This window comes from Chroicocephalus ridibundus, chromosome 9 (genome assembly GCF_963924245.1).
Source record: "Chroicocephalus ridibundus chromosome 9, bChrRid1.1, whole genome shotgun sequence".
Lineage (NCBI taxonomy): Eukaryota > Metazoa > Chordata > Aves > Charadriiformes > Laridae > Chroicocephalus > Chroicocephalus ridibundus.
In genome coordinates this window covers 16114291-16131238 of record NC_086292.1, presented here as the reverse complement: position 1 = coordinate 16131238, position 16948 = coordinate 16114291, and the positions used below count along the sequence as shown (strand labels likewise).

The window sequence follows — 16948 nt, the reverse complement described above, 5'->3', positions numbered from 1 at the left end:
CTGTTATGCTGCATTCTTAACCTCATGAATTTTCTCCTGTCTTTTATGTAGTCAATCTTTCTTTTTCCTCTCAGGACTCTGTAACCAAGAACAGTGTTTCATGAAGGGTTGAGTTCAGCTTTTCACACGTTCGTTTTTCTGTGTTCTTTTGTGTTTTTACGGTTTTTTTCCTCTACCTTTTAATGAAAAAAGCAAATATCTTAATTGTTTTTGTTAGACAACAAAGTGTTTTTAATAGGAAGTATAGTATGAAATAATATGCATTTTCCTTCTTTTTTTGCTTACAGGAAGGGCAATTATTTTGATTTCCCAAAGATGTAATTTTTTTTATTAGTTTTGTAGTATTTTACAAAATATTTACAAATATTTTTCTAAAGTAGCATTTACAGAGCAAACATGTACAATACAACTAGGTTTTGTAAAGAAAACTTTATTAGATTGGAGAGCTGCAAACACTTCTTGTGTTGATATTTGTTAATTTAACGCCTGCTAATTTCTAACTTCTAATATTAAGTATGTATCTTAAATTTTCAAGACAGTGCCGTGTGTTTCAAAGACTCAATTGATGAAGAAAAGATTAACTTGCATTTTAGTGTCTTCTAATCATTTGGAGGGGTTAGCATTAATCTTAATGTTTAAAGTGATCCAGTTTTGAAATGATATATTGTTTAGAACCTGACTGAAATTCTTCTGTAGAAACTCTGTGATCATAGGGGTCCTCAGGTGCACTGAGGCACTGAAAAGCTAGTTTTCACTGACACATAGGCCTTTTTATCATCAGGATGAGGTAGTGGTCGTATTTTAATTAAAATGTCAGAACAAATACTGTTGGAGTTATTGAAAATGAATCACCAGATAAAGTGAGCACTGGGCCATGGCAGGTCAAAGAGGCAAAGTCACCTGGAGAAGAGGACTCCATTCATTTTCCTGCCTAAATGAGGAAGAAGTAACTTTTATGAGCAATGTGAACTTTTAAATATATTAAAGAGCATCTTGCCCTGTATTAAGGCTCAGACTTTCACAGGCTGATGAATTTAATTTATATTTCAAACTGTTCAGTATGGTTAGCACCTTTTTTTTTTTTTTTAAAGTATTTGACAGTTACAAAAAGATAGTGAAGGAGTAGCATAGATTTATCTCTTTTTTTTCTAATTCAACTGCTTTAAAATACTGTTTTGAATGCCATTGTTATCTAGAAGTTTCTTCCTCAGAAGGAAGTAAATCTCACAAGGTCTTTTACAAGCTTCATTTATTTTAGAGGAGGTAAAATACCAAAAAGGGGACAGCAAATATGCCAAACAAATAGTATCTATTAAGCCAAGAATCTATGTTGTGTATTCCTCCATTGCATTCTGCTCTGTTAAAAAGTGACCTTCATCTTCCCAGAAGTTTTCTGCCTGTGCCAGGAGAGGTTACATGAATGTGCAAAGTAACTACAAGAAGGTACAGATGATGAACAAGCAAGACATAGTTTATGATCATTTTGTATTTGTAATGAGTATTGTAGCACAGTACAAGTCCTCAGTAAGTGTAGATAAGTATAAATTGATCATTTATTTTCATTTAGCAGTATTTCTGCACTTCAGAGATTCTACACACTGCATATCACACATCTCAAATAGAGAGTTTTGGTCGTTCTTTGTAGGCAGTTAATTTGGGGAGGGAGGTGTTATTCTTTGTGAGTTTTTCTTTAAATTTTTTTTTATTTAAGCCGAGAGCATGAGTTAGTCTCCTTAGATTGACTTGAAAATGTTCAACCTTAAAGTACACAAAGATCTGTTATGAGAACAGTTCCCATAAAAAATAAACTATTAAATGAGGGGAGAAAGAAGTATACATCAAAAATATCTTTTAATGTGGAATGCAATAGCTTCAAGTTGGCACAGCCCGTGAAGGACTTGTTCAGACCGTCGTATGCTCATGGAGTTTATCGTGGTAGTATGCTTTCAGGTGATAAGTGGTTCTTATGTGGCATACTGTGTACAGAATAATTAGAGATTACGTACCTATTGTAAAGGAAAAGTACAATGAAAGGCTACCTCAGAAAATAAAGGAAAGTAAAATTAATTGTCTTTTTAAAGAAAAAAAAACCTTTATTACAGTAATTGCATGTTAATAAATTGACTTTTAGTATGCTAGATTACGTATTTCCCTTATTACACATGAACATTCATTACTGGAAACACTTTCTTTTGTCTTTTACAGAGACTGAAAATGAAGAACTGGAAAAACCTAGAGTCCTCTGGGCAGTCTACTTCAACATGAGAGATTCTTCAGGAATCGACAAAAATTCATATGATGGCTTACCCTCAAATGTTTATGTCTGTTCTGGACCAGACTCTGCTTTAGGAAATGACTGTGCTGTCAAACAGGTTGGGCAGATCAGTTTTTTCTGTGGCAGAACTTTAATTTTAAAGACCCAGGGAAGTCCAATGCAGTCTACTTGATCTACTCTGGTAGTTATTCTGCTTTATGCTAGTTAATTAGTACTAATGCAGATACAGAGCTTCACAGCTAGACATACAGAAGTCTTAATGAGCAAAGTGAGTGTCAGTGGGATCGAGAATGGGAGAAACTCAAGAAAAGGTCAGTTGATATAGTAACATTAGGAGTAGCAGGTAGTTAATCTGAACAGGTAAAGGGAACCTACAAGCCAGCAGTACCTGAAGATGATCTTGGCAGAATGGTTACTTGCTCTAATACTGTGGAAAGGAAAAACTGACAAATCATTCAGAAATATAGAGGGTAACTCCCCAAAATACGTAGTCTTTCACCTGTAAGGTTAAAGAGGAGTTACAATAGGAGAGAAGCAGTACAAATCAAAGGTCAGAAAAGCCTATTTACAATTCAGGTTGGAAGGATCATCAAAGTAGCTTAATACCTGCAGGATATAGTCACAAACCTAGAACCTATTATGGAAAAAAACCTGGCGTGTTACTAATCTGGTACATGAAGCTACCTGTCTCGGTTTACCTTCTCTTTGCCTTAGTATCACTATACTAAAAAATTACGGAGTAATTGTGTCTCTGAAGGAATTGAGGGCAATGTAATTCTATTTGTGACCTTGAGATAGTATTTGGCACAAAATCACACTCAGATCTGATTTTTAGTTCTCAGTATTTGGGTGTCTACATATCTAGTTCCTGCTAACTAGAATCCTGAAGTGAGAACTGCTTGCAGCTTGCCTAGTAGTAGGCATGACATACCTGTGCTCAATTTAAGACAAACTGCTAGTGCTTTGAAATTGGAGGTGAAGAGTGAAAGCTCCCTAAACAAAACTAGGTAGATGGGAATGCTGTGAAATAGCCACCTTCTGTGTTGGCAATAGGCAGAATATGCAGGGACACCAGATCTTCAAGGGTAGGTACGGAAATGCACAAAGAACTTCATGTCATAGCTCTCATCATGCCTTCCCCACTACTAGTGAGCAGAAGACAACAAGGTCAAGCGAATATGTAGATTATGGCTTGTTGAACAAAAGACGACTACAGGAATGCTTCTCCTTTGCTTTTCCATTCAGAGATCCCCCTTGCTAGGGAAGGTATAAATTCCTAGGCAACTCTACCACAGCAGTCACTGGGGTGTCAGGGTGCTTTCGGGGCTTAACGTGAGAACACTTTTGTATCTTTGTAGGATTAACTGGTGCTAGTCATTTTTAAATCTGTTTTTTTAACGGCCACGTTCAGAGAATGTGTGTGCCATCTTCTAAGCAGTTGCAGGATATTTTTATGACTAAGTCATAAACCTCTTAAAAATAAGATTTTAAAGTGGAAAGGCTGACATAGTCTGAACTGTAGGGTCAGAACAGTATAATTAAGGGCTAATAGTACCCTTCATTTTGCTTTACAAGGCAATAATTTGCCTCCCAAGAGGATAAAGAATTGTAAAGACAAAAAATAACGAAAGACAATTATTATGGTAGCAGTTTTAAATTGTAAATGAACTCTTTTCTAAATGAGATTTTTTTGAACTTATTTAAAACAGTGCAATTTAAAACTGTTTAAGTACACTTAAAAACCAGACTATTTCTAATTCTGATGGCCACCTTTTCTAGCATTCAGCTTTGTCTTACCTTAAGAGGTCTTTTTTATACTAATGACTAATGGTATTAGAGATCAAGATGTGCTTAAACATCTAGGTGCTGTAGTTAGCCTTTGTGTTAAATCTGTTGACGATCGGTGAGATAGATGGTAAACAAGTAGAGGAGAAACAATCTAGAGCCTAAAACACTGCCTTTCAGAAAGAGAAGACAGAAGCTACGTTTTCTTGAACCTGTTTCAAATTTTGAAACAAATGGTCACTAGTGAGAGTGAAAAACATTTTAGTGTAAACATGTTTATAATTAAAAGTCATTAATGGAGAAATAAAAAGTAAGGAGCTTATAAGAGAGCAAAGTGAAGAATAGGCTGAAGATACAGCAGAACTTGCAATTAGAATACACCCTTCCCATCCTGCATGCGGGTACCTTCTAGACAAGAGGAGGAGGGAAGTACATGTAAGTTGGTGTGCCTTCTATCCCCAGATCACTTTCATCTTCTAGCAATGGGATGGAAATCTACAAACTCGTGCATCTGAACACTTTAAAAACAAAAAAAAAATCCCAAACGCTGTGTGTATAAGGAGATAGCTTGGAAAATTGAACCTAATTTCTTTAATCAGTTCTGTGTTAACTGTTTTAATGATACTTCCCATGATTTATGTTTTCATTACCACTAGTATTACTGACTTCTATGTGTCATGCTGTTTGGTTGTATTGATGATACATTATTTAGAAGGCGACACCACAAACTTTACAGCCAGTCATCCATCTACAGCTCAATATACAACTTACGTCATTCTTGTTTTATTTTAGTTTAGTGTTAAATTCCTAGTATAATATTGAATTAATATTGATGTCTGCATTTACTTGCCCTGAGGATAGGCTAAATAAGATGTAAAGTGCCATTTATGATTCCTTCAAATTCTGTATGTCTGGAACAAGTAAAGCATCTGGCTTCCAGTTTTCTGTTTTTTCGCTGCTAAAACCTGGCATGAATTATCATGTTCTAAAGTAGCATGTTCCCTGAAGTATTTCGGATTTCTGAGGAATCTTCATATGTGTAGGAGGAAGCACTGAAATTGTCGTGCCAATATTTGCCCTTTAACTTGCTCACCTTTTTTTCTTTATCTGGAAGGTTATCAGAGTTATTCCAGTGTGTCATGTTTCAAACTACAGTTGGTACGGTAGTGTTCTCTGTAAAAGTTGCTTTAAAAGCCCATACAGCTTGCCTGCATGCCATCAAGGTGGGTAGTTGGGATACAGTAAAACAGTAACAAAACACAGTTGGATTCAACTTCAAGCAGTATAACAATTATTACATTAGAATATCTATGCAAGTGCTTTACATGCCTATGTCTTAATGCTTATTCAAATGTACACACGTGAAATCTGGTACACTTAACTACTAAATATTGAAGGAACTATTTACTAACTGAATTAGTTTAAGTATCAAAGTGTTACAATGAAGGAGCTCTTAAATTATTATTGGTTATTCTGCATGACTTCAGCTGGATAAGGTTAACTTAAAATATTGGTAGACCTGAAAGCACTCTATACCGTTAAATTTTTCAATTATAATCAATGTCATGATGTGCTATGTAACATACTGAGATTTTCTTTTCATGTTCAACCTTATAATTATGTGACCATTTTTGGAGTGGATATTCACTAACTAATTGGAGACTGAATAATTGTTGAGAACTGCATAGGAAATGTTTGTCTGCTCTAGTTCATCATTTATTTAGTGCAAAATGTGACACTTTAATATTCTATTATATATAATAGTAGTTGAAATATTTCTGGATTTTCAAGGATGAGTGCAGACTTGAAATAAAAAGTCTTTCTCTTACCTTCAAAAACTTTGTTTTGTAAACTTTTTGTAGGATATTTGTACATCCTTGCCCTCCTTACTAGGCAAGGTTTTTAAGTTACAAAACCATGGTTTTGAAGTAGAGAACAGATTTTTTTATATATTTTTTTCATATACTAATATAAATGGTTTGAAACGGTTTTAAATGGATACGGAAGAGTGAAATTTAGGAAGCAGAATGAAAAATTAAATTGAACTAAGAGCAGACAGGGTCATTTAAGCAGTTAATAATGGAGTCCTGTAGCCACGTGCTGGTGATACAAATCCACTGCTGGTGGGCAGTGAAGTTTATCACGGAAAGCTGTTTGGTACATGCTCAATGATGTATTAATCTGAAAACAATTCCCTCTTGTCCAGGAATCCACATCATGTAATCAGCCTTTGCAGTTGGCATTAACTGACCCTACTGTCAGCTTTTTCAGTGCAGTGTCTGGTAGCAGTATGACTATAAAGATTAAATGCGTTCTTGCCTATGTGGGAGCTCTCATCACAGTTGTCTTTAGGGCATAGTTTACTAGATAGACGAAATCTAGCCAAAATTCAGAGGCAATATTCCTTTGCCTTTTTAGAAATCCAAAGCATAAGTGTGATCTGCATCAGTTGTCTCCATTTGCCTTAGAAGCTTAAGGACTTGGAAAAGACGACCTTTATGGAAATGCGAAGTCGGTTATTTGCACAAGAACATGTAGAACTATTTAACACTAGTTAACCTTGCATTCGAGTGTTTTTTAAAGGGTTTTTGGCCTCCTTTGTTTTTGTATGTTTGTCTGGTTCTCAAGAATTCTAAGATTGTGGTATTTTGGTTCTTTTTCTCCCAGACTTTGTAGTTGTATTCTGTATGTTGTAGTAACATACTGATGTTATCAAGAATTTCTGCAGTGGTCAAAAAACTTGACTTTTTGTGTGTACTTAATTTTTAAACCTTGATGGCATGAAGACCAAGTGGTATTGTAAATTAAATCCTTGAGCTGGATCTTAAGAGTAACTGTCTTTTTATGTAAATAAAAGTTGCTTATACAGTTCTTTTCAGAAAGGCACGATTTGTGCACCTAAGTATATGCACATAATACATTGAAATTATAGAAAAAATGTAAATGTATCATATACGATACGCATATATTTTCAATGCTAATATTCCATTGGATGAGAATAGTTCTCAGTTGAGCTGTGAGAAAAAACAGAAATGGAAAATATTTCATAGTTTTTAAATTTAAGAAGGAATCCCCTATAGATACAATGTTGATTGTACACATTAACAGTTTCCTGGCTTTGCTTGTCATGTGAAATGGATTCTTCTCCTGGGAGAGAGGCAAGATCTTTCCCATGATTTGCATTTGACTGCAGCTAGGGGTATTTTTATAGTGGAAAAGGTTATTTTGCTTGCAAAAATCAGCTTTGTTGTTCTCAATACAATGTAGAATGACCAGCATTTTTTAAAGAACCCTATGCTGTGACTTTCCTATTAGAACAATGTAAAAGGATAGAGTGCTTTTTCTTTTCTGAGGACTTCCAGAAGGAATGGATTTCCCATGTGTTTACAAACTGTCAAAGTATTAAATCACTATTGATTTGAAAGAACAGAGGTTAATCTTAAATTTCTGAAAATATTGCTGCAAGGTATTACGTTTCAGAGTAAAGTTTATTTTATGCTTTTTTTTCTGAATAGGCTGAGGCTATTTTCCAAGAAATGTTTCCTGCAGAGGAATTTTGCCCACCACCACCAAATCCAGAAGATATTATTTATGATGAAGATGAGATTGCACCAGAAGAGACTGGACTCAGTAATTCACCAGAGGCAAAACCTGAATCCTCAAGTGAGGAAAGCAGTAGCAGAGGTAGTACTGCTGTTCAGAAAGAAGATAAAGAGAAATGAATTAGCACTGTTCTCTTAGTAGAAGAGGAGGTTGACCCAAACTAAAATGTAAGGGAGGAAGGGTAAGAAAAAGAGGTTTAAATAACCCATAGCTGTATTGTTTGCCATTGCCTTACTTTCCTTAGCTTGAATAATCTTTGTCAAATAGTTTCATTGATAGCTGAGACTTTTCTAAATAGTTACAGGCCCATGAGATCCAGCGGTGTTTGTAGCTAAACAAAAGACATAGAACAAAGCATTTGAATTTAAAATGCTGAAATAGGATTCATGATTTGTTGAGAGAGTTTGGTTTTGTTTTACATCTTGGAAGGAATCCTCCATCTTTTAAACAGGCAACAAGTTGAAGCTAATCAAAAGAAAAAATGTGCAAGTTTGCTTACCCCTCAGAAGATGATCTTCTGATACAACGTGTCAGAGTTCTGCTAAAACCCATTGGATCTGTGCTAATTAAACAGTTGAAGGTGAGCTTCACAGTCTGTCCTTCAAAGTGGTTTTATGAATGGAACTTAAAGGCAGTAATAGTGACAGTTCTGGCGTGGCTTTACAATATGTAATAAATGCCATCTTTAATTGTGTAATGAAAAATTTCTTGTATGGTTTTGAAACTGATACCGTAATTCAGAAACAAATATAATCCAATAGATGTTCCTCACATGAAACTATTTCACATTCAATATTTTTAATAAGATCTAATAGATCATACATTTTTGCTAGTGACTTAATTTACTGTAGTCAGTAAAATAGCACAATTTAAATTTAATGCTAGGTTTCCCAACAGAATTTAAAATCGTAAATGGAGCATACCTCTTGTTAGGTTCCTTGGATTTGTTGCAGTGTTTGGGCCTTTAATAAGGCAGTAGTTGATTTTTTTGAACTATGGTGTCTGAGATGTTTAGATGATCATTAATTGAGGTTTTTTGAGGTGGGGAGAAGGTTCAACTGATAATTCCAAAGGTTTGTATTGCTCCCCATTAATAGGATTAAAATTAGTGTGATAGCTGTAAATTATGCATTTTGTAATGATAAATCATAAAGCGTTTATACTATAAGAATTATTGAAGTATTTATAAGCCTAGTTTGTATGAAAAATTATAAAATGAGAAGCCTCTTATGACCGTGATAAAATTGCACTTCTGAACAGTGCTTGAAATCAGATGTTCAGATGATGAAAAATACTTAGTATTTATATAAAATGTACACCAAATAGATCAGTAGTATATCTAAATATAGAGATCAGTGAATTTTGATGAGTTGGGATTTAAAATTCTACATGAACTTAGATATAGTTCTAGCAGTGCTTAAATACTGTACGTAAATAAAAATTGCCATTAAATAATGAATATTCAGCACTGCCTGAATTGGACACATCCAGGCTTTTGTACAGTTTCACAGTGCACGTGCCTGCCTTTGAAATGGCTTCATGCCATAAAGGTTAAGTTATTTATTTTTTTACAGCATAATTGATATGGTTAACTTCACTTTGTCTTGCATTATAATACATTGTCCAATTTGCATTTCAAAAACTGGTTTGTTGGTGTTTACATTCTTTGTTTATTGGATAGGTACCATTGTGTGCATAATCGCAAAGTCCGCAGAAAAATGTGTAGTTGAAATGTTTCCAATGTTTAACAACAGTTATCCTTGGATGCTTGTGATTGAGCAGTTAGTTATATATAGTAATAAGCAGACTGCCTCTTCATTTAGCTGTAATTTTTATGTGTATTGGAAAGCATGAGTATGTGGTAATTGTATTTAACATCTACAGATCTGTAAAAAGAACTAAGTGGAGGACCTAGTCCCTGGTTGTCTTTCAATAATAGGGATCACGGTTGAATTTTTCATCTTCTATGTTTACAAGGAAATCATTTGGTGAAAATTAAAGGTTTGCTTGCAAGTGCATTTTTCTGTGTTTTCTTTCAATTACACAAGAAAAGCAGTTCATTTGTTAGCTGAGATTTCCTGATAACTCTGTTGTCTACTTTCATCATGTTGACACCTATAATAAGATTGAAGTTTACGTGTATGACAGTATGTTTATATAAGTTAGCGAGTTTATATAAAGTAGCATCTTTGTGCATCGTGTTCATGTGAAGCAGATTTGGAAATACTGTAAATTTGATTTTAGGTAAGGGGGAATAATCTACAAGTTGTAGGCTATGACTTTACACTACATTGATTGCTCAAAAACTGTTTTCATGTCTCATTTGTATGGTGAATGGAAACATAAAATGTTTTTCCTATGGTACTTGGGTACCCAATAGCTCACTTGCAAAAGCAGTAGATAAGACTGTTGATCTTTGTATTTTACAGAAATCATGCACTGAACTGGATTTTGTTCTTGCTTTAAATGATTTAAGCATACAAAGTGAGCGTTAGGCTTATTTGAAGTAGTTTTTAACGCTTGTCATACAGGATGTATTCAAAAGATAACATGACTTTTTAAAAACTGGCAATTTATCTGTAGGATTATTAATAAATCAAGTTAAAGAAAGATAAGGTTAATTGAATTTTTAAACAAGTAGCTGTATTATCCTTCAAGCACCTTGGAGCTCATACAATATTCACACCTTTTTTTTTTTCTAAGGAGTGCTTTGATATGTTTGAATTCCTTTTTTAATGAGTACTTTCTTTTTAACTTGGTTAATTGAATTAACCCTCAATATTCAAACAGTCAATTTTATGCCATTTTCCCTTCTGCCGTTGTATTGCCTTATCTATATGACTGCAGTTAGTTACTGTTCCTTTGCAAGTATTTTCAGCCATGAAGCTGCTACGTCTGCTTTTTCTGGTGATGATGATGCTTAGGGCCATTTGACAGGTAATCATTAGAACTTAGATCCTTGCAGACTATGGGGTCTTTTCTCCTATCATCGCAGGGGGATTTATGTAGGTAAGTCCTATTAATGTTAATGGGACTTGCATGTGTAAATCCTCCTTGCATCAATGGGAAAATTGACCCCTGAAAAAAAATAACTTCATGTTGGACTTGCTGATTCAGAAACGTCCAGACACTGTCAGCTCGGGTGTGGAAATGGGATGGAGCACATGCTTTGTGCCGTTACACTGAAGAGGACTTGGGGAACTTTCAGGGGGCTTGTCTTTTGTATTGTATTTTATATTTTGCATACACTTCCAAATCTTGTCAGAGTTCCTCTAACATTCTCTTTATGTAGCTAGTATCAATTTCACTTTCTGTATTCAGGAGATTGCATGGCTCCTTATGCTGCAGCTCTGACTGTGTTTTAGGCTCCTCTCTCTCCCCTCCAAAAACTTTACACTAGCAGTGTGAGTTACAACAGCCTAATTTCAAGAACAATTTGCTAGTAATGTATTGTTTAACAACAAGTCAGAAGCATTAAAATACTGTTTTCACACGATAAAAGACTAGGTCACTTACAATCCATAATCTAAACTGTTGAAAGAATAAAATCAATTTCCTCAACGTTTTTCCAGGTTAGGAATGGTAAAACATGTGAACTACGTACTTTCCTCGGGTGGTGGAAAGAAGACAGGAGAGACAGACAGATGGAAACAACTAAAGCAGGGTTGTTGTAGTGGGAGGATAAAATGGGGGCTGTTTGTCAGAACCTGCATGCTCCGAGATCAAGGGGGTCTTGCACTTATTTCCCCTTCTGCTATGCGCGATTTCTACACAATTTCTAATGGTTTATGGACTCTAGGGAAAAAATTATGTATGTGCGTTTTTGAATGACAACAATTAATCAAGAATGGAATAACATAAAAATGGAGCAATACCTGGCACATGCACTGAGTGAGGCCTTGGCAATACAAATAAGAGTATTATTTTTTGTTTATCTGTGGATATGTTTATCCAGTCTTTATTGTGTATTCTGTTGCTCAGTCAGTTACTGCTGTAGATCTTTCATATAATCCTCTGCAGTACATTTTAGGTTTTTACTTACCTGACAATTTTATATCAGTAACAAATTTTATCACTGCTTTTTGTAACATGATTTACGAAATTATTCAGCAGCACGTTTGAGATGATTTCTACTTTGCTAGCTGTCAGTCAATAGTAGCATCCTTTTACCTCTCATGGTTAGGTTTGGTGTTTTTTAAGAGTCTTTGAAGAGCCTTGTCAGAAGTTTCAGGGAAGGTTAGCATCACTATAATCTGGATATTCCGTATCCATCAAATTTGACTCCTCAAAAATTGTTGTAGATTTGTGAGACGCTGCTTTTCTCTATGAAAACCTTGTTAACTCTTCCCCAATATTATGCTTGTTCATATCTACTAATTCTTTCTTTATGAGAGTTTATATCAATTTGCCTGACATGGAAATTAGATTTCATTCAGCGGTAACCATAAAGCAGCTTCCCTTGAAAAACAAAAAACGCTCACTTAAGGAAAAGAGAAGTTCCAAGTCATCCCCTTAAAAAGTAAAAATTCTGGTATCAGAACCACCCTAAATGGTTATGAAGATCTCTCTTAGCTTTTCTGCCATAATGAATGTTCTCTTCACCCATTAATTATCGATAAGCCATGCAGATTCTGGTGGATTACCTGCTGTTGATGCCCTTTTTTATTTTTTCTTAGGATTCTGTGACTGCAATTAATACAGTTGCTAATTTTCCAATTAAGGGAGCAAGTTACTGAGATCACATAATGAAACTTAATTGATTTGTATATGTGTGTGTGTATACAATTCTTAACAGATTTTTTTTCAAATAGTATTAATTAGCTTAGTGTGTATGTGTGTATATCTTATGACAAAATTATTAACTCACGAAAGTTTATCATTTGAACTTTTGCAGAAATCAGCCACTATAGAATGTCCAAAAGTTAGAATTACCTGCTATTATACCAAAACTGTCAAAAATATGCGGGAGAGTTGTGGCAGGGCAGTTGCTTGCATTCCTTGGGTAAGTAGTAATGCAAAGTATCTTTGGTAAGATGTAGTAGTTGTGACGCTGGAACTTTGGAACATTGATATAAAATGTTCATTTATTGCAACCCAATTTAATAGTAAGATTGCTTCAATAATCAGAGGGAGATCTTAACTTAGGTGTGTATGATTTCAAGAATAACTTTTTAAATGTGATAAAAAGTAACCAGAGAAGGATACTTTCAGCTGTAGAGGTAAGTAGTAGGAAATGGTCAGCCATGTGGAATTGATGTCGTCAGCCTCATATCTAGCAAGAAAATTACTTTTGGTGGAAATAGAGCTTATTAGCAATTCCACCATTATGTTTATTTACAGGCTGCCAGTTCCTGTTTATAAGAGTGACTGGTTCTTCAAAATCTGGATGGAGAGCCAGGCAGGAACATTGTAAATCTGAATGACATTTGAGATTTAGAAAGTTGACAGTGAAGACTCAGGAAGATGCAGTTGTTGACTGCATGGGAGTTCTGATCAGAGGAGCCTTTAATAGAAAATACTCTTCCTGTCACAATTCTAACAGACAATATATTTTATACTACTTGCATACTTTGACAAAAAAGATGGAAGGTATCAACCTGAGTGTATATTAAGCCCCAGATGTATTTGAGTAAACAGTGGTTGCACAGACAATGGTTGACTTCCAGTGTATATAATGCTGCTCAAGTGGCAGTTTTATGTAGGTGCCTTCTCAATCCTGGGGAGAAGCTTCTTTGAGAGTGGTGCAAGTTTTACAACTGGCCAGTATATTGAATTCAGTAGTATATTTCTTTGTCTTACTTTAGTTTTACCTATTACCTTTCAGATTTTTTTTACTCAAAAAGATTAAGGCATCAAGTAGAAGTAAAATACTTTCTTAGTGACAGTCTGTAATCTTCTGATTAGCATGAGAGGCATGGTGCAGGCAGGTTGTGCTGTTAATACAGATAATGCTGATTTTTAGGAATTCTCAGAGCATCCACATTTTTAGCTACACATTTTCTAGATCTCGTACTTCTTTCTGAAGTGCCACCCTGTAATTCATAATATATTTGGGTCTCTGAGAAGGCTTTAGTACTGTTCCTCTATTCTGTATGGTTAAGAGTTCAGTAAGTGGGGCATTCCGAAGGGTATGGATACTCTGTCTGTCCTCTCAAACAGAGGAGGCTTCTCTTCTGAGGTGCTACTGTGTGATAGCACTCACCACTGCTGGGTAACAAATGTGGCTTCAGCTTTTATAGCTGCTTTTTTGCTGCATCAGCTTCAGGAAGCTTATTCTCTAGTTGAGTAGTGGTAGCTTCATCTCATTCCTTTTCTTTTGCTCTAAGCATGGAGCTGGATTAAGAAATGCTTCTCTGTTGGAAGTGGTTGTTGTCTTGATCCTGAAGCTGTTAGGTTAGTAGGTCATACTAGCACAATGATAAAACATCTGGATAATGTCGTGCTAGACTACAGTTCATTGACACCACAAGGCCTACTTCACAAGCCATAAAACCAGTGTGGTCTTTGTTGGTAATCTGGTATTCTGTACCTGAGTTGATGTCTAGAATGAGGAATAAGTTGTTTTTATTACTGGCTGACATAATAATAGAAACTTGAGTCTGGAAAAGGATAGCTTATGGGAGTCTTCTCTCATTAAAAAAAAAAAAAAAAAAAAAAAAAAAAATCACAGATCCAAACCCTCCTGTGCTATGTTTCAGACTTTGAGGACATAAGAAACTTTGTAGCGGCCAGTGTGGAATTCTGAATCTGTTCTGTTTCAACCCCAAGCATAGTTCTGGAGCTCACCCAAAGGAAAGCCATTTAATCACGATGAGAGAACAGCTGTCAGACCAATGTAACAAAACATTTCTCTGCTCTAGGAACTTTTCAGTAGTGTAAAAGTCACTTCAAGTCATGGTTGAGTCCTATGTTGTGAATAAATTATCCAGTGAATTCAGCCTTTTTTTCCTCTTCAAAAATGTGTGTAAGCCCTAGCCAAGTATCTTCAGTGAATAATTTTTAGACTATAGATTATTCAGAGAGAATCCACTGTATGATTCTTCCAGCAACTTACTAGCTAAGTCATGTGGTATTTTCCTGCTCCGTATTTGGATGCTGAAATAAGACATAAAACTTAATTTAAAAATTGGTGTATTCATTATTACATCATACGTTTTTAAGACAAAAAAAAATAAAATGCTTTTATGAAAAACAACAGAACTGCTATCTATTAAGGAAGCCATCATAAAATAAGTTATTTTGGTGACACTTGGACATGATGCTTGCATTTTCTTTCCATAGAAGTTTTAAGCCAGGATACCTTAGATTACTTTCCAGGCTCTCAGTATGAATGTGAATGAAAATGTGAGCATGGTAAAAGTTAATAGCCCTCTGAGTTACATTTTAAGGACATATTCATGTCTGCTAAAATATCACTTGAAATACATGCTGCATAGAGTATACATTTAAAAATTTGGTTTACATCAAATCTCTTCAGGTGGCCTATTCTGGTGTCATCTCTGAAGTGATGTCTGAAAGTATATGCACGTGCACAAGTATAATAAAGGGGGGATGAAGCAGTACTCAAATGAAGAGTAACAACAAGCAGTGGATAATGTATCAGCTTGGGCTTTGAGAGAAATTTATGTATTTTTTTGGCTCTGGCACTGGTTTCCTCAATGAACTTGGCTGAGTCATTTCCCTTTAATGTCATAGTAAAAAGGTGTAAAATGGTGACAGATATTTTCTGAAGCCTTTTGAGAGGTCAATAAAATATAAAAGTAATACATGTATTTGAGAAGGAAAATGAACAGTGTTAATGATAACAGTAAAAATGGATAGCAGTAATACTTGAGTAGAGGTGCAAACGATTTTCTGAGAAAAAAATCAAATATAACTATTATAACGTGATTGGGATAGCGGATGTTTTGTTAGCCAAGTCCTTTTTTTCATCTCTGACATTTTCTGTGTTTTACAAGTAAGGTTTCACCAATCAGCACAAATTCTTTGTTTACTGCTTAATAAAAATAACATACAATTATACCTTTTTTTAAAAAAATCTTTTTCTGATTACGCATATTTTGCTCGCAGATTGTAATGCATATTGCTTCATTGTTTAATTAGGACTTAATGCTAATGTCATTAAGATTCTATGTGATAATTCAGTAGGTTGCCTATTTATAGACATAATGAAAGTCATAAATTTTTGGAGTAAAGTGCTTTTGACTGTGCAATTAAATTAAAAATAATGTTAAAGTTACTCTAACCTGACATTAGCTTTCAGTTTCATTGTCCGTGGTCCAGTGAATCTGAAAAATACTGCGACATGCACTAAATGTGTGTAGGGGTGTTAATTATTTATTATTATGTTTTAATAGAGCCTAACTCATCCTTTCCTTTGAGAAAGAAAAAATAAATAGACCAAATTAAGCAGTAATCTCAGAAAACTGAGGTCTGAAGTTTGAAATATTGTCCTCCTTGAAGCGTATTTGGAGTTACAAGACTGAATTTAAGTAATCAGAATCTTATCCAAATTTTGTTCTGTGGTACTGCGTATAAATCAGGTAATTAGACAGCACTTCACCATTCAGTTTATTATCACAAATATGGATGTGTGCTTTATTTGTGGTTATAAAGTGCAAAATAACTGCTGAATTTTGTACTACATGTCATCTTTTTAGTACAGACAATGAATTCTATGGATTTCTTTCTACACGGCCTTTTTCTGAGCATTTGTAATACCTTATTTGCATAAATCATCTCTTTTTCTAGAAAGGTTTTTAAGTAAAAGCAGTGGGATACCTGTAACAAAAATCAATAAGCACAAAAACGTGAATGAAGTACACTTCAAGGAACTCCTAAAATTGTGTTATGGCCCCATTTTGCATAGTATTTTCCCTGGTGTCCTTTTGTACTTAAATGATAAATACAGTATATATAGTGATCATATTCTGCTCCTTTTTTAATTCACCTTTTTGCAGCTTGAATTATGAACACCTGTAGGGCTCTATTTCTATACTTTGTAATATGTCCCAGTTTAATTAAACAGGTCTTTTCATTGTGTGCTCTACGCTCTAATCTTTTGAGTTAACGTGATCAAGGAGGTTTAATGGTGCCAGGCCAGTGAGGCTGACGGTGGACGCTCACCAGATGGGGCTGAAGACCACCGCTGCCCGTCTCCTCTCTGGCCTAGGTTGTGGCACCAGCAGCAGGAGCCCACGCTGGTGCTTCTCAGCCGTGAGGGAGGAGAACCTTTGTGTGGTGGGAACGGGTATGTCTGTAGGCAGCACTGAGGAAGAGGGTCTG

General features: G+C 35.1%; 1 protein-coding gene across 1 annotated transcript in view; it reads left to right on the top strand.

Moving 5' to 3' along the window:
- Positions 1 to 9681, top strand: part of CHM (CHM Rab escort protein) — a 69552-nt gene extending 59871 nt beyond the window's left edge. Inside the window, exons 14-15 of the mRNA XM_063346802.1 lie at positions 2206 to 2372; positions 7576 to 9681. Of these exons, the coding sequence (XP_063202872.1) occupies positions 2206 to 2372; positions 7576 to 7782 (374 nt within the window). The 3' untranslated portion in view covers positions 7783 to 9681. The remainder of the gene's footprint in view (positions 1 to 2205; positions 2373 to 7575) is intronic.
- The last annotated feature ends 7267 nt before the right edge of the window (positions 9682 to 16948 follow it).